This window comes from Hetaerina americana, unplaced genomic scaffold, assembly GCF_022747635.1.
Source record: "Hetaerina americana unplaced genomic scaffold, ioHetAmer1.1.p SCAF_5, whole genome shotgun sequence".
Lineage (NCBI taxonomy): Eukaryota > Metazoa > Arthropoda > Insecta > Odonata > Calopterygidae > Hetaerina > Hetaerina americana.
In genome coordinates this window covers 71,944,319-71,963,317 of record NW_027287095.1, presented here as the reverse complement: position 1 = coordinate 71,963,317, position 18,999 = coordinate 71,944,319, and the positions used below count along the sequence as shown (strand labels likewise).

The window sequence follows — 18,999 nt, the reverse complement described above, 5'->3', positions numbered from 1 at the left end:
TAGTTTAAATTTTGCGAACTTGGTAAAATTATGAACTGTTTTAAATCTGTGGAATGACGTACATAGGGCCAGCATGAGTGTCATTTTATTTTTGCGTCCATGTCTAGAATTGTGCTAAAACATGTAGAGTCTATGACGTGACAAGCTTGAAATTAGCTAAAATGTGGTGAGTTCAGTTAACTTCGAGGAGGTATAGACCTCATTTTGTTGTCAGGGTTAATTATATCATATGACATTTACTTCACTTATTACGAGCAGAGGACGATCGAAATACTGGCATCTCAATACTCAATTGTATAAGTTTGAATATTAACTTAGAAATCTCTCCTATTAATATAATATCTTGATTTTTATTACGCAATATGTCCATATGGCGTAGTCTTGACGGTAGCAATGACATAGGTCTCCGACCCTGATCTGTACAGTTAATTGGATATCCCTAAATAGAACATGAAATATGTAGAAATATAAGTATTGTAATAATGAACAGTCGTGACTCGTGATTGATCTTTTGAAAGAATCTTTTATAGACAGTCGATTTTCATACAAGTATAAACGAAATATGGAGTGTTTAATTATTTTACCTTTAACAATACTTCATGATGAAAGATAAATTTTCACTCATTTGGACATATGCTGTTATCTAATGAGTCATATTGCAAAAGTAGGCAATTTGAGATTTAAAAGACTTTTAATTAAGCATCCCTTGAAATCATTCCGAAGGTTTATACGAGGTGAAGGTAGGGGTCACCTCATGCTAAGCCCTATGCGGGGCGTGAAATTCACAAGTTCAGGGCAATAAAGGAGGGCGGGTATTTAACCTGTGCAGCGTGAGGTTGCCCAGGAATATATATCTAGTGGCTACCCGAAAAGTCACAAGAATTCATGTAAAGCCGAGAGTGCCCAGAGGCGTCCCCCAAAATCGAACTTGAGTCCTACGGTCAATAGCCCATTGCTGCACCCACTTGGACACCAGGTTCTCCAAGGTTTTATTAAGAATCCCAGTATTGAATCGATATCTTTCTCTATGTGTACGCCAACATACTAGACGCCAGAAATCTTCCCCCACGATCGAGTTCTTTCCAGCATGGGCGCTGCTAAAACGTAAGGAGACCCATGTTCTTTGTCGTGTATTTTCCGATTTTTCAATTGGTTTTCCGAAGAATTTACTACGTTATGAGGGTGCCACCGTGAAAAACGTCTTCACCGTACTTCCCCAAACTCTAAATAGTTCCGTAGGTCAACCCTCCTATCCTCACGGATGAGGCATTGATTTTCGAAGAAATGGAAACGTGACTCTGACATCTCTTACAGAGGAGTCTGACGGAGGTAAGAGGGGGTAGGAAAACGGCCATTGCAAGTGTGCTTTAGCATAAAAATATTAGTTAAGGTGACGTTTGTATGAATAACTCTGTTTAGTGTTCCCCAGTATCGTGATCGCGAAATGTGCGGGGTTAAAGAAATGCATCTACCTGACAGTGGCTGACATAACTGACAGCCTACGCATTCCCTCTCCACTGTAATATCGGTTACAATTATTATCTCAAAGCTAGAAATATAATAGGATAATTTGAAACAACAATTTTGTGCGTATTGTAAAGGAATGTTTGCGAAATATGGTGTAAAATGAATATAAACCCAGATGCTGGATAAAATGAAAAAATGTTTTCAAATCAAGTTCATGACATTTATTAATATAGGCTTCGATACTTTGCTGCTTTTCCTTAATTTCCCCCGAGATGTATAATCTGTACTTGATAAAGACTGAAACTGTTTCTTCCACAAACACGGATGGCACTGTTTACGTAGTTATTGTTTGTAATCATAACGTGATTCATAATTGATAAAATTCCTGCGGACTTCATAATTAGCTACACCCTATATTAGTGACACTCTGAGGTATCATCAACTAGGATTTTACTCGTGGTGACCAACCAGAACCCGACGAAAAGGCGTTACAATGATACTTGTGATTTTGAGGACAAGAAGGCGCCAGTTTACCACATGCGTCTTCTCTTTTTCTAATGCGATTCTTCCAGCAGGGTAAGTGATGCATGAATTTTTTTGCGTCGACTGGATTCTATTTAATTTTTAAAATCCAACGTATTTGATTGACGCTCCATACTCTCTTTCATATAAATTATTTTAACGAATCGGGTGGTTTTTGCATTTCGCACATAAATTCGCGGGTCAAATACTTCGAAGCTCCCGATTGACCTTCAGAAGCTCACGTTCCCCCTTTCCTGGAGCCTCTGAGAGAAGACCGCGAGGGCGAGCCTTAAAGGAAGCTCTGTTTCGCTAAGCGTGCATGACTGCAACACCCTACGTCTTCTTTCCCTTTCTTCCAGATCCACTATTCTTCTCTCTCTCCTTCTCTCTCTCCTTCTCTCTCTCCTTCTCTCTCTCTCTCTTTCCCCACACTCCTCTCCTCTCTCCGGAACTCATCATATCCCTCCTCAAATGCTTCATCCCTCCCTCCCAATACACTCACACTCTCCACGCGGTTGGCTAGATGGATGATGTCTGGCCGCTAAACCGCTGTCACTTCACCCTGCCTCAAATTTTTTGCTTAATTTAGTCCCGCACTCCGAAGCGACACTCTTCCGGCTAACATTTGTCTTAGGGACTGCTGCTACTCATCCTTCGCCCCCCCCTCCTCCACCCTCTCCTCCTCTTCCACCCACCATTTCTTCCAACCCTCCGTCCAACATTGCGCCACCTCCGTCAATGGACTCGGCGACGACTTGTTACGGAATACGCTCCCGATGTGCGGTGGCAGTCCGCATGTTGACTCGAAAGTGACCTGGGTGTACGTCGCGAAAGAACTTATTGTTCGACGCGCATCCATTTAAATTAAGTCCATTATTGTCATCTTCCACGGTAAAAAGCGACTTGATCCTCTAGTCGAGGGACTTGAGGTGCGAAATGTGACGAGAAAAATCACCGTTTCACTCAAAACCTATAACTCAAGAGTTTTCGTAATGGTCGTCTTTGAGTTGAGAGAAATGCCTTCGCGGCCCTGGCCATGGCCAGAGTTCTCCAAGAGTGCCAATGAGTGCAAAAGCGCTTATTTTGTCCACCCATTTCTTTACTATATCCCGGTTCCTTCGTCCCTAGGTGATTGATTGAAATAGTAGAGAATAAGAATTTCGTTGGTTTAAGGGGTTTATCCCCTCGTCGTAGCTGTGACACAGTCAAATGGTAAACAGGGCTGAAATATTTGGGTAATTGGTGATATTACATTGGGTATTTATATCTGAAACCTTTCACGCATCGGAGTAGTAACTGCAGGGTTATAGGTTGCAAAAATCCCACTTGCCACCCACATCGTCTAGGGAATAATTAGTTTTACTAAAATGCGTGCACTTTCACGAATCTCGTGTGTTTTGTATTCAAATCCCTTCCCGCATGACCGCAAGGGACTGCCATTTAATGAATGTAGTTCTCGTTACAGTATTGCTTCCACTACTTTGTTGCTTTCAAGCTTCTCCTTCCGCCCCTCGTCTCTCTCTGTGGGGGAGGAGGGTGTGACACACCGCTGCACGCGGTGGTGTATCACATTCCCTAGCTGTGTCTTTGGGGGCGGATACCATGAATGCATGCCCATTTAATGGTGGAATTTCCGCTTCTTATTTTACAGCTCTACATGATCTGTCTTGTTGTGGTGGAGGCCTGTCGCATAAATGGTTTTGGTTAATTTTTATTCCCTTTCACATTACAAATAATTTATTTAATAGGTAATTTAGCACTTTATTTTGGATTAAGTCTACCCCCAGGATGTATACAAATTTGCACGTTATTTGATATTTTTTTAACGAATGTTTTTCCCTTTTACCTTCCTCTCCCATATCCTCCCTTATTACTCACCCTTCCTACCTGGTGCTTGCACCCCCTGCTAACCACCATTTTGGTGGATCGTGGGGTATTTATGTCGATGTCGAAGATTTCAATTCGACACGTTCCCGTTTCAATGCTTTATTGCTTGGAATTTTAACTGTGGTGCGTAAAAGCTCTTGGAAAAACGCCGCAAAGTCAACCTACCAGATGAATCAATTCTAGTCTGGTGGTATCGGGTCAGGTAATAGCCCTTTTGATCTAAATGCTCCGGGTTCGAATCCCACCTAACGGGCATATATGTTGTGCAAAATCTGCGTAAGCATAAGGGATTCCATCAGTAGTTAAGCGAGGACTTTACCAGAGAATTTTTTAAATGCTATATACCAGGAACAACTAATGACTTAATATAATAAATTCATGGTCCCAATGAACAGAATTAACAGTATCCCATAATTTACAGTAGTGTGTAATCCCAGGGTCCATTTAAAACTTACCCTACGCTGGTAGACTATTAATAGTAATTCTCAACCAATAAAAGAGTAACATTAAGAATATGAACTGTTAAAATATGGGCTGGTAACACTAGAATGGTAGTAAGCAGTGTGGGTCTTGCACAGAAGAATGCATGGCTTGATGTGTCATACTCGAATGTGGCAAATATTTAATAAGGAATCCCAAATAATTGGTGAGCGTGTTAAATAGAATTATTTCATTCTTTGCAAAACATTCATCAAGATACAATATGGAGCTATGGTTAATCCAGATGGAAATAAAGACATCCAGATGATTTCAATCTTGATGATTCACAACGCTATATGGGATCATGATTTTATTTTTATCGTTCCTCAGTTAACTGCAGCGTCTGTTGTTTTTACAGATTGTGGAAACTGGAAGGAAACACAAGGAAAATCAAACGTATTGAGCATATTCGTATATTAAGGTATTCATGTTAGTTTCATCAGTGGCTGAGAGGCTTGACATAATTCTTCCATATCAAATACTATATATAATATCAAAACTAAAAGAGAGCTTCAATGGAGTATCAGGTTAACTAGATCGCTCTGACTGTAGCCAAAGAGAGCCATATCGGCCTTCCAAGTCCAAGGAAAACTACGGCAGTATCTTTCTCGTTAATGTTCTCAATAATGCACTCACTGAATTCCCAGTCCTATTCATAAATTTTTCATACCCTAAAGACTCAGTACTTATCCTAGCTAACTTGTAAAAAAATGTTCTATAGATTGAACTGAGTGATACATTTTTCGCAAACTTTCGAGAAAGTATTATCTTATCATCATCCTAGAACATAATTAGTGAAATGTGCTCTAGCAGTGTATTTATGCCACCTGTATTTCTGAAACTAGAAAACGGAATATTTTTGAACAAATATACGAATTTCAGCAATATCGTATGCATGCGTATGTGTATAAATGATATCTAGTTAATATTTAACCTTAAGGTTCAGTATTTGCGTAAAATAGGAACTGTTGATTGTTAAGGTAAAAAAAATGACAGGGTCCGTTAAATTTCGGGTCTCGTCTGGAGTGGAAAGAAATCCTGCTTATTTAATACTCGAGAGAATTAACGAGGTAATTTTTCATTACCATCATTTTTTTGTAACTGCTATCAAACTCCCTGCAATAAAAGTAAGGCTATGAAATACGTCCTTCGCATTGAAACTGCTCTCGAATGCTGATGCTTTTCCGGATTAGTAGTAGAGAATTGTACTTGGTTGACATTAGTAATGGTTGGTTAAATAGTTTATCAATTGATTAGTTAAAAACTTTCTTGGATTTGAAAGGTCAGTTTTGCATATATATATATATATATATATATATATATATATATATATATATAATTCCAAGACTTTTCAATCATATATATGTACACATGTATATATACACATATATACATAAGTTTATGCATATATACATATTCTTTACAATAGGAAATGGTATACGCTACCTTAGCTTGGTGGATGCCTTTAACTATATGAACAAACATACAGCTATTTTATTTTAAATGGCTTTTCTAAGAAATATTCCTTTACCAGTACTTCTCTTCCTTACAGTGGTGTGGAAGTCCTGAACCACCTACAGCTTGGTGCCACGGCCGTGCACCAGCAGCAGCACCAGAGGGACCAGAGGGGACTGCTGCGAGGAAGCTCCCATCATGGTGCGTACACTAAAACCGATGATAGGAAATATCCATAGATCTCGCAGATATAACAAAACGTATATCTGCGGGATATTTGTCGGTATGTCTCCAGAGGGACCATGGGACCCTTCCCAGTAGACAAGGGTCCCTTGTGGCTGTTCTATAATTACGTAAGACTTGGGAAAATATACCAATCTAATACATTTCCTTATGGAAAATGAGGAGGTATTTCAAGGAGGAATCTCACTCAGTGTTTGTTATTGTATTATTTCAAGCATTTTTTATCACCCTTGATCACCCAAGATGGATTTGTTCAAATACTCACTAGTGAAAATTCGATTCAATATTAATCAACCATTTACTAACCTAGTGCATAATTTTAGAAAGGTTTGTTTCATTCACTGCGTGTATGTATTAGTATACTCTTATGCTAATACCAATAAAATGAAATAAATCAAGGGTCATTTTCAATACAAACATGCAATTCAACTAATGAGTGGTGGTATCAATAAACGGTTTTTACAGGGATACGAGTATGGATAATTATTTTTATTTTAGACAAAAATGTCTGTTTATGCATTCATAATATCATTGGTAAAGACTCCATTCTGGTGATGTCCTCGCGTAGGTTGTTTTTCTGACAACAGTTTCGCCCGTGTTTCAACGAGCGTCTTCAGGTCGGAGTGGAGCTCACTTCGACCTGAAGACGCTCGTTGAAACACGGGCGAAACTGTTGTCAGAAAAACAACCTACGCGATGGCATCCCGAGAATGGAGAGTCTTTCATCTGAACGCCGCGAAAATCTACGACCCCAATATCATTGGTAATTGCGCGAGATGGGAATCGAAGGAAGGGAATTAAATATTGTGTACATCCTTGCATAAATGGGTTAAAAATCGAAATTGGTCTTCCGTAATTTTTAGAAATGCCCTTTATCAAACTAGGCTACCCCACAAGGAAATACAGGTAATAATTACTGAATGGAGAACACCTGAATGATCCAGATCTATCCACCTCAAAGAAAAAATATGGATTGTATTTCTGCGTTAAGAGTTTCTCGTTCCCATTCAATCGACGTCTCACTCTCGAAGTTACCGTCTGGAGTGAAACGCAGCGATTGCATTCCGCAGGTCGTCCGCCTCTCTGGAGAGCTTCACCATTCGTCTTCCCACGCTCAGTCCCTTCCTACGAACTATCCGTCATCCTGAGGAACGTAAACTACGGCAAGACAGATGCCCAAGGGATGGCCACATGGGAAGGGGGAGGGGGGGGAGACGGAATTCGTCCATTTTTCACGAAGAGATTCCGTTAATCATTGGGAACACAAACATTCTCCACGAAAACAGTTAGGTGGACTCCAATTTCGCGATATTAAGTATATTTCAGTCAATAATGGAGATGCCATGCATGGATTAAGATTATTACCTTACACGGTAGTACAGGGATTGCATCCGTCTTGTCATGTTGGAGCTGTAATCAAAGATTTGCTAGATTTTATGATTAATAATCTAAGAGGCTCTATGATGATAAGCAAGAACAATTTGGTGCGAATGTTACCAGAACATTATTCAGACCTGTGTGTGCTTGATTGTTTGATTATGTGACATCGTATCTGAAAGGTGTGTCATATGGCAAACCAAAAGATGTCACCAACGTTAAAGAATCAGTGGTTGGCGAGGGAAATTAATAGTTTTGTAGTTATTTCCAAAGCTTTTCTATCGTTTATTCATTCTGAGAGCCAACGACGTTTCTCGAGTGTGAATTCGGGGTAAATGAGTTTATTTGGAACAGGGTGGTAAGCGGCAGTGTTCATAGATCCAATCCTTAATGAACGTGAATTTCATTTGGCAGTTATGCAGGAAGAGGCCTTGCGTTCCAAGTCTGCTACCACGGCCCAAAGTGGCACGATATTATTTAGCCGTATTGTCTGGTCTCTTCGAAGCGTAACACTTTCACTACATCTCCCACAACTTATCGTGAATGACGACTTTTCTGCAATTATCGGTTTTAATAACTTTTACGTATTATGTGGAGCCGAAATAAAGGAGAAAGGCAGCTTGAGTATTCTTCAATGAATTTTTAATTTACCGACGCCATTTTGAAAGTTACTTATTTACTTACGCCATATGCAAAAACAGTAAGAATTATGCCTATGGTGAGACATTAAGTTATTCGTACATAAACTTTGAGAAATTCGTTAGGGTGTTTAGTTATTTTGCTAAAAACAATTTTTTTTAACCTAGAGTATAATTTTTTTCTGATTATCCATAATTTTCATAAATGGTAGAAAATGCGGAGCAACAAACAGTTACCACGAAAGACTCTCCATTCTCGGGATGTCACCGCGTAGGTTATTTTTCTGACAACAGTTTCGCCCGTGTTTCAACGGGCGTCTTCAGGTCGAAGTGCCGGGACGTGTTACACTATTAAACAGTTACCACTATTTTTCCTGGGTTAAAATATTAAAATAACAACAAAATAAAAAAAAGTTACTGAATTTCAGTGAAAAAAGTACCATGGAGTAGGAGTAATGTCAATCTGGGATTCTTGCCGCTTTGAAGAGTAGATTTGGAATAAGTGGTTCAAGAGAGCATATCTCTTTCTCAATATTTTCAGCTCCCACCGTGAGAACAAGGGGCCTACTCACCCCAGTGCACAGCGATTTAAACACTCCCACGAGTGATAAGTGGGCACACGCATAGGGAGCTCCATAAATCGAGGAAGTCAATTGTAACCTCCTTGAGAGGTCACAAAAAGGTAATTAAGCAAGTAATGTGAAAACAAAACTTATCAATTGGAAAGTTGAAGAAAATTGAAACGTATCAATAGGAAGTTGTCAAGAGTGCTTGGAGACGGCCGTTTAAAACTTATAGCCTTTTTTTATTGTACGGTTGTAGTAATAAAATTGCGTTAAAGTAAAACTATAAAATTTTAAGAGTGTGCCACTTAAAAAGCTTACTTCAGTCTTCAGTGAAGAGTTGGGGAGAGATAAAGGCTTTCAGAGACTTGTTACGCGAGAAATACGTACACGAAAATCACCCGACCGATCTTGAGATATGGGAGGGTAACGCACGAAGAGTGACGTGGTTTTGCTACGGAATCAATCCAACGCATGAGAAATGAGCCTTCCTTTTTTGAGAAACTGGAAAAAGGGCCTTAGTGATTAGGGAATTCGGCTACTGACCGGAGAGACCGAGTTCGATTCTCACATTTGGACATCTGCACATATTCTGGGTGATATTTTGGGTAACAGATCTTTCGGAAGCCGAAGGCTGAACAGGGAAAGGAACTGCCCTCCTACTGCTTCCATACTAGTGTTAGAACTCCACACGCTATGTAGGGCTTAGTACCCAGGAGAAATCAACCCTCGAATATCTTAACAATATTTAGGGGTGATTATTGTGTTTTTTCAATGGTAAAGGGGGACCAAGTTTGATTATGTTTTTTCTTCGGCAATTTAAAAAACGATGCACATTCTCCTTCTTTTTTATACATCCAAACAAAATCCAACAAGCTACAACAAGGGCGCGCGTGGCGGGGGGATTTCGTCATTCAATTCATTTGTAAAGCAAACTCTTTTTCGCGGAGAAGGATCTCCAGTCGTTCTATCCGTCCTAGGAAGGGTATACAAGAACGATACATCTTGTATATAAGGGAGCGTATATACGAGGCTCGTATTAGACCTTTCACTTACGTACGTACTATTCATACCGGTATTTTGTTGGCTACATTAGCGCGTGACTCCTTCATCTTACTCGGACACTCGAAGCGAAAGCGAAGAGGAGAATGATTAGAAGGCTACCCTGACGAGGACCATCGAGAGATCGGGACGTCTGTCTCTGAGGACTGAGGAACGTGGCCTTCATCGAGGCGGGAAAGGGCGTCTCATGTGGGCCTGCAGAAAGAGAGAGGGAATGGGGGCTGTGAGGAGAGACGTGGAAGCAGGAGGATGGAGGATCGTGCGTGAGAAAGATGGAGACATTATTTTTACGACACGCGCGGCACAGTAAATGTCACGCGGGATTAGGAACGTGTGGCTTGTAGGGAGGAAGGTGTTGGGTGGTGGAAGGGGAGGTAGGGTACGGGATTGACTTTTTGACGTTTTGTGTTCCGAGTGCGTTGGTTTGTGTTGTTTCCAGGGGGGGCGAGAGGGGATGGGTGTGGGGTTGCGTCGCATGAAAAGTGGGAAAGAGAAAGGGGAGATAAAAGAAGGGTCCCTGGTGGGGTGTTTTGGAGGGAGGATGGAGGGGGAAGGAGGGATTTCGGGGGCTCGCTCTATGTCTCATTTCTAAAGGGGACATGTCAGATGTCAGAGTGATGTCAATTGAATATGGCAACAATGTTCTGTTTAAGAATTTGCAGTAAATAAAGACGATAGCGCGTTTCATTGGAAGTTCAATCATTAGTCCTTTAATACAAATATTAATTGGCTGCAGACCTACGTTCTTCTCTCTAATTCTCATAGCGTCGCGTCTTGATGATCCTCCTTACTTACATCCGCGTATTTGGTACATGCACTGGCTCCTTGGACTTCCACGTAGGATTCATCCTTCTAGTTTCCATTAATTTCTAATGGTACCATGCCTTTGATACGGTTTTGATCCTTCAAACTTCTTTCATCCCATTTATTTTCTCATTTAGCTCGAATAATATCCTGTTCAGTCTGATTCATATCCTCTCAGCTAAGCAACTGACTACAACTTTGGTATCCCACATTTTAGGATTCCTTGACCCCCAGTTTCCTTTGTTTTGATTTTCATATCTAATGCTTAAAATGATTAGATAAATTGAGTTCACATTCAAGACTAGCTGCATTTATATAATTTAGAGATTTTGAACTTATTGTGTGTAGAATTGAAGTTTTGCACCATCCCTCTCCACCTGATGAGTATGAGGGATTGCCCATGATTAGGATATTTTTGATAGCTCGATAAAACTCATGCAACTCATTTACTCAGTGCCCATATCATCTTCATTGCATTGTTGAAAAGATATTCTACATATGATACCCAATTAATCAACCCAAAGACTGTTTTGATAGGTGAATGTAGAGCTCTACTACGTACTGATCCCTTTACGACGTGTGAAATTCACTCATTAGCAGGGTAAGGCGACCAGTTTCTCTCCTTGTGCCAACTGTGGTTTCCAAGAAAGATCTCATTAAGACTATTAATTGTATTTAGGTAAGTTTTGAACGAACCATTAAGATTTAATCAATGTATAACGAGTACCCACAATATCACACAGATTTAATGAAGCTGGAAGTGGCCAGAGATATAACACGGAATCGATCCCGGACCCTCACGGAAACAGCCTAGCTCCTCGCCCACTGGACTACCACATCCCCTAGAGTAATATATCATCATCATCGTTGGTATTTCAGTCCTAAGATTGCTTCACTAAAATCCTCCATTCTTCTCTATTCAGTGTCAATACCCTCATACACTGATAGCTTATCTCAATTTACGACCTTCTTGATTCTTGCTATTTACTTGTCCCTTAGTCTTCCACACGGGATCTTTCATTACATTTCCCCTTCTATTGTGTTTCTAACTAATGCATAGTAGCTCAAAGTGCGTCCTACAGAGTAATACATATATATTCAAAATTGAGCATCACGCACGCTTCCCCAGTATTTACATCAGTAATCCAATCCTTGCCGTACCCGATGAGGCACATCCCTTTCGTATTGGCTGAGAGGGGACAGACAGGGAGAGTGGGAGGAGGAGAGTCTCTGGTGCGGGGAAGGGGTGGCCACCAGGTGAGAGGGAGGTCGGAAAGGGGGGAGCATCGTTATACTCGCCGGCGCCTCAAAGAGATTGAGCGAAGAGAAACAAGGCCAGGGGATGCACGGGGGTGGGGGTCGGAGAGGGGTTGGAGGGAGGGAGGAGTCATCAACGAGAAGAGATGGAGGAGGGGGGGTAGGGGAAAGGGAGGAAGACCCCGCGTCCGAGGGGCGGAGTTTTTCTCCCGAAGGCATTTTGAGAATTCCCAAGAATGTATTCTTTCTTCTTCTCCTCCTACTCCTCCCCCCCTTTCCCCCTCACTCTCCCTCCTCTCTCTTTCTCTTTCCTCCCCTTCTCTCTTCTCGTTTCGTTTCCTTCACAAACGACGTGGCGAAAGATATGCCCCTCCCGCGTCTCGACCCGACACAGGCATTTAGTTAAAGTTTCCGTCTTATCTTATTCAGTCAAAATATCGAGTGGCGGAGACGGTGGGGAGGAGGTAAGGGTGGGGGAGGGAACTCAAAGCCCTTCCCCCTCCCCTCAACCTCTCCCAAGTGTTAAGTGTATTACGTCCCTTTATTCTTTCGAGTGGCGGCAAGACAGAGAGAGAGAAGAGAAAAGGAAGAGGACTCGGGCAAAGAGGGGAGGAGAGTGGTGTGATGGGGGTGTCTTATGAAGAGTACCTCCCGCTGGCTGTAATGGCTGTACGAACCGTGCTCAATTTATTTCGAAGTCAGTTCTGCATGATTCACGGGTGTGCGGGGGGATGTCTCATTTGTTCGCGCCTCAAATCCGCATTTCCTTTGGCCGAGGAGAGAGATTCATGGATACGATCGACGGACGCCGGTTTGAGTATCATGGGGCAGAAATACGGGCAGCAAATCAAATATAATGGCTGGCCGTCGAGGACGACCATTCCATCGCCGAGTCTAAAACGCTAATGATGCCCCACGCCTGTGCATTTTTCATATGTGAAACATCCCGCGTGCCCATGAATAAGTCAAACCTTAAATATGTCATGCTGAAACATTTAAAATGACGATTTCGTATTTCTCATTTTCAAGGTCGCGTGAATATATATTCCGCTCATCCATTATCTTCTACTGGTGGAACACGACAACAGAACAGTAATAGTCGTAAGTTATTCACATAGGCGAATAATATATGACGTATTTCTTCGAATTTCTACATATTTACATGCCCCGAGAACATTACTCGTACATATGCTTGCTCAAAAACCGTCCTCTTTGAGATAGAAAATACGACTGTACAATTGGACAAAATCCAGCTTGAAATAACCATTGAACCGAATGAGAAAATAGTTTGTCATAGCATTTGTCTACAAAATAATATCTGGAGTAATAAAATTGTTAAATTGACTTTGTATACGAATACCTATTTATACATATATGATTAACCCAACGGTCAAACGCAATAAAACGGAGGCTTTCCATCAAGTAAATATGTCCCAGGATCAGACCACTGATATAAAACAAAAGGAAATCTGGATAAATAACTTTTCCAAGGAATATTCGGCCGATTCGGTAGATTGGTACGTAGATGCAGAAGAAGAAAAATATGTATGTATGTAAGTATGTATGTGTGTAAGTATGCGTGTGTATATATATATGTGTGTGTGTGTGTGTGTATATATATACATACATACATATTTATAGACACACACACTCACACAAAATATTTCCGAGATAAGCAAACTCTTCCACCTGTTTAGTTTTGAACTCCTACTTTATTATTTAACTAATCCTTCACCTTTCTCGAAAACGCATAACCTTTATTTTTTTGCATTAATTCTCATCTCCTACATATCGCACTGAAGTTCAAATGTGCCAAGTAATGCAATACCTACATTAAACTGTAGAGTATCAATAATAATCATAATATAATATATAATAATCTTTAGAACTCCCCCGGGTTCTGACGGGTGAAAAGAAAACATTAACTTCATTGCATTCAAAGAGAATTCCCGTTTACCGCTTCGTGTTCCTAAATTTCCCCACGTCAAGCGCACATGCTATTGGTCTACAAGACTTGAGCTATGTCCGCTTGGCTTCGCGTCATAACCACATGGAAGATGGCTCAGCCAAATGTTCCGCGCTCGTTGTATTCAGGACGCTTCAATTTTGAATACCCAACTCTTAAACGAGCATTAAAGCGGCCGTAAAACTTTTTTTTTGTGACGAAAGGAAAATATGCTCGCTCCAAAACAAACGCACTCTTGTGTCACGAAAGTTTCTTAACTGCCGAGCGCGAAATGTTCTTGGCAACGTATTTCGAATTTCGAGACAAATTACTCTCCGACTGAGAGCAGGGAAGGCATTCCTACTCCTAATTCCTTTGTTATCCCCGCGGCATCCTATGTTTTAGAAAAATGTCACCGTTGATTTTAAATTGATTCAGGAAAATAAAAAAAAGTTATATGCACTCTAACATAGTTTTAAAACTCACTATGTCATACGAGGTCTGTCCAATAAATACGCGAACTGAGGCCATAAAAACTTTATTTTGCAAAATTTAGTCTACATCGATTTTGTTCCCTTCAAAGTACTCTCGATTCGTTCTACGCACTTATTCCATCTTCTTTTTCATTGTTTAAAGCACCCTTGGAAGTCCTCGGCAGTTAAGCTTTTCAGTTGTCTCATCGTTTGTTGCTTCATTGTGTCGATACCTTCGCAGTGATGTCCCCTCATCACATTTTTGCATTTTGGGAATAGTGAAAAGTCACAGGGGGCGAGATCTGGCGAATAAGGAGGATAATCAAGGATGGTGATTGAATTTTTTTGCCAGAAACAGGCGAACAATTAATGCTGAATGTGCAGGCGCATTGTAATGGTGTAGGATCCATCCATCATGTTCGATTAAAATAGTGTGGACTGTTGTTTTCCTAAATTCAGTCCATTAGCTCTCATTCGGACAGTTTTTCGACGATCGGTAAGGACAAGAGATCGCACACGATCAATGTTGTCGTCAACACAGGTGGTTGAAGGTCGTCCCGGCCTTGCATCATCCGTGGCGTCTTGTCGGCCATCTTTAAAACGCGTTATCCACTTGAAAACGGATATTTTCTTCAGAGCATTAGCACCGTAAACAGCTGTCAACATTTCAGTATTTTTTTGATAAATTTTACCGCAATTCACCAATAAACGTGATGTTGATTCGTTGCTCCGTGATTTCATCAATTTCCATTTTCGACAAATACGAGTAGTAAAAATAAGGACAACAGAAACTAACATAATTGGCACCATACGCACAGCTCGACGATCCGCCAAGCACATACGGTTCATTGGGTCTCAGGCAACTAGTGCCGCTAGTGGGTGGGGCTATAGTCCGCGTCATGGCCGCCAGATTGCACCAGTTCGAGCATTTATTGCACAGACCACTGATAAGTACGCCATTAGAGAGCAAAACTAATTCTATTTTAAATAATATAGTTCAGTGCTGGAAAACCTATACTCAATGATTGATAAACAAAGGTAATAACATCATGAACTCTACGACAGGATATTTCTTAAAGAACTCCATTTGAATGTTTGATAATAAGATAATATCACATACACAATAGTTAAATGTAATCCACATAAAGCAATGACCATAGCTGTTTTTTCTGAGGTTTTCGAGTGGTGTGTATTCAGTAAATTTACGGAAAAACGAAAAAATTGGGGAGAAATAAAAACAAAGAGTACGTGTGGGCAGTATTTAAAAATGATAAGAATAGAATTAGGCGAGTTTCACAGCAGTTCACAGCGAATATGTCACACTGTATCAGCTTGTTAACTCTCGTCGGTCAAGACGTCAAGTCATTTCTGGGCCCGTTGTATCTCATTAAAATGATCAAATTATTTGCAAGCCCCTGATGGCGAGTTATGAAATTTAAGGAGGGGGACAAATAGAGATTGTAGGCACAGCAACTACGATTCATCGCATTGGAACGAAGCTTCAACGTCATACTGAGATAAACGGAAGATATTCCTTTCCAATGAGAAGACTACTATTGCTCAAATAGTCCCGCTGTATCCAATTTTCTCAAGATAATATAGTGTCAGTAGTGGAATCGCAAGCAATAATTCAGGTATATCATCACAAAAAAAGAGATTTAGGACAGAAATTTTGGCTACTCGGCGGCTGGCGTAGTTTAACAATGAATTACTGCCTTAATACATACGAGGGTCATCCGGAAAGTAGTACCCGTTCGTGCCGCATGAAGTGCTGACGACGCGAGTAGCCGCTGGACGAGGTCAGATAGCTTCAGTGGCTTGTCTGCCTTCTCTGAGCCAAGTTGCGTGACGCTAGCATTGCCTGTGTTGTTTCTGTGATTGTTTACAATGTTTAAAAAAATTGAGAACGCCGCCAGTTGTGAAGTGAGGGCAGTGATTAAATTCCTCAATGCAAGAAACGTTCGCCCATGTGATATTCATCGCCAATTAAAGGAGGTGTATGGAGACAATGTAATGGACGAGTCGTCTGTTCGGCGGTGGTGTCGCAACTTCAACATGGAGAGGGGGAACACACACGACGATGAGCGTTCGGAGGGACCGTCTGTCATTACAGACCAACTGGTGAGCTCAGTTGACGAATTCGTGAGGAACGATCGGCGCGTCACAATTGATGACATCTGTGAGCATTTTCCCAATGTTTCTCGAACAATTGTTCATGAAATTGTTAAACACCATCTGCATTATGCAAAAAATTGTGCAAGATGGGTCCCTCGCGTATCTCAATGAGCTGGCGGCGAAGGACTATGCAGCAGGAATACAGAAACTTGTCACACGTTATGACAAATGCCTTAATTTGCTTGGAGATTATGTTGAGAAGTAGTTTAAAGTATCCTCTTTCAAATAAAATTTTTTATGTTTGTTAATATTTACTTTTGTGTCTTTATTTCACGAACGGGTACTACTTTCCGGATGACCCTCGTACATAAATTATGATATCTAGACCGAATTTTAGTTGTGATTCTAAATAATTAGCTTTGAAATCAAAATATTCAATCATCGTTAATTTACAAAAATAGGACGAAATGACATTTGAGTATGAAATTTCATGATTTTATTGATATGCTGCAATACTTTTAGACTTCAGGCTGACTAGAGATCTCGATGAGATGCTTCTTGAAATGTATCACTCAAGATGGAAAAATACAGTATACGGAAACATAATGGAAAACCGCGAGTTCATTGTTAATTTAAGTTTTAAATAGGTAATTACAAATTGGACTTATGAGATATTTGTTTCTTTCGTCATATATCACACAAAGTTTTCTCTAACATAAGGGATTCCCTTTCAATAATCACGTGGATTAAATGATGAAAGGGGCATAGGAAGAATTAGTGATAGGAATGAAAGTCGGTGGAGAGTCCATGAAATCAACTAGGTTTGCCGATGACCAAGCTTCAGTTAGTCAATCAGCCAATGGTTTCAATCACTCCTGAGAGCAAATCAATGTGGCAGGCATGGGGTAAAGATAAATACAAAGAAAACAAAGGTTACGAGGTTCTCAAGTGAGAGGAAAGCTAAGTTATACGTAAAAATAGGAGGACGAAAACTGTGGCAGGAAAAGGAGTTTTCCCGGCTTTGGCGTGTTCTCTACCAAAATTGCCAAGGTAGTAGGAACATTCGAAGAAGAATTGGAATCCATCGGTTTTTATCGGCGCGGATTTATCGTTTTTGAAGCAAGATTATGAGAGTAAAATGGATGCTCTTGAGTTGTGGTTGAAGAGAAAGATTGAAAAGGTGCAATTGAGAGAAAGGAAAAGAGACGACGAAGTGTTAGGCATTGCAGGGGAGGAGAGGATATTGTTTAGAGAAATCCACATGAGGCAGGAAAGTTGGATACAGAACATTTTGATTGGCAATGGGATGTTGAAGACTGATGGAGTGGATAACGTTAGGAAAGTGAGGTCAAGGTATGAAAAGTAAAATCATGTTGGAAGGAATGAAAGGAGGAAGGAAGTATGCAGAATTGAAGAAGGGTTTATTGTAGTGTGAGGTGACAGGGTGTCGTGTTAGTAATATCTGGTGTTTTCCCGGCGTATTTGCTTGATGAAGTTTTCTCGGGTCTTCCACCGGGTCAGGGGTTCCATGTTGGCCGACGTCTCGATGCCCGACTCGTGCATCGTCCTGAGGGATAAGGACGATGCCCATCCCTGAGGACGATGCACGAGTCGGGCATCGAGACGTCGGCCAGCATGGAACCCCTGACCCGGTGGAAGGCCCGAGAAAACTTCATCGTGTCTTGTTAGGTTAGAAATTTTGATCTTGAATAAAAATTTAGGTAAACGTTACGCACTGGAAAGCATCAAGAAACGTTTTGCCAAATTACGGCTATTTATGATCGTTTAGCTAGTTAACCATCAAATATGTCACCATGACATGGGAACTGATAGGTCAACAGCATTGCGACCGATCATTTAATTACTATTAGAAAATAATAAAATTAGCAGCTATCACATCCTCCTTCTCATCCGCACCCTTTTAATAATACACCAGGGTTCACTCCTCTATTGCCGTGCTTCCAAACCATTTTGCATAAAGCACCACTTCCCATTCTCTAAAAAAATCAAATATGCACCCTTAATGCTAAAACCGCGAGGAGGTTACCGAGGGGAGGTAGGGAACTGAATAATATGGCGTAAAACAATTGAATCGTATAAAAAGAGTAGATTTGAGGCCTGTGGAATATTTATATCGTTGAATCAAAAAATCAGTTTATAAGATTCCACGCCAATCTATTAAAACGGACCATGATTTAAAGAGGTAACTATCATTACCAAGGAACAAATATCTGGTGTCCTCTGCAAAATATACCCATTGTCTGACGGGGAAGTATGGCGAGGGGAGAGAGGGAAGAGGAATGAACATGTGGATGGCTTAAGAGAAAGAGGGGGGATGAAAAGTAATTTTTCGAGAGGGAAATTTTAAGCTAAACTTTTTACCGTTGGCGTGACTCATCTCCCTATCTCTTAGGTTTGGTAAATTGAAAATAAAGGGAAATAAATGGAAATAATGTTCATTTAAAAATAGTTCACTTTGAAGTATAATATATTTAAACGTATCTGGAGAAATCTAGTGTTAAAATTCCAAATAAATGCTTGGAAAAATTAGAGGTTACTTTACCATTATCAAAACATTTTTTTATTCTATTACTCTTGTCCGCAAATTCCTACCGGTTTGACCAATATAACATTAGGTGCTAACATTGCAATTGAAGGTATCACAACAATTTCATTCACGATGTTAAACTTGCCTTTGCTTTTACGAAACA

The 18,999-nt window shown here is 40.6% G+C and overlaps 1 protein-coding gene across 1 annotated transcript in view; it reads left to right on the top strand.

The window, feature by feature from the left end:
- org-1 (T-box transcription factor 1) overlaps window positions 1-18,999 on the top strand; it is a 96,195-nt gene that overhangs the window by 73,755 nt on the left and 3,441 nt on the right. The window contains exon 8 of the mRNA XM_071592531.1: window positions 5,909-6,012. Within this exon, the coding sequence (XP_071448632.1) occupies window positions 5,909-6,012 (104 nt within the window). The remainder of the gene's footprint in view (window positions 1-5,908; window positions 6,013-18,999) is intronic.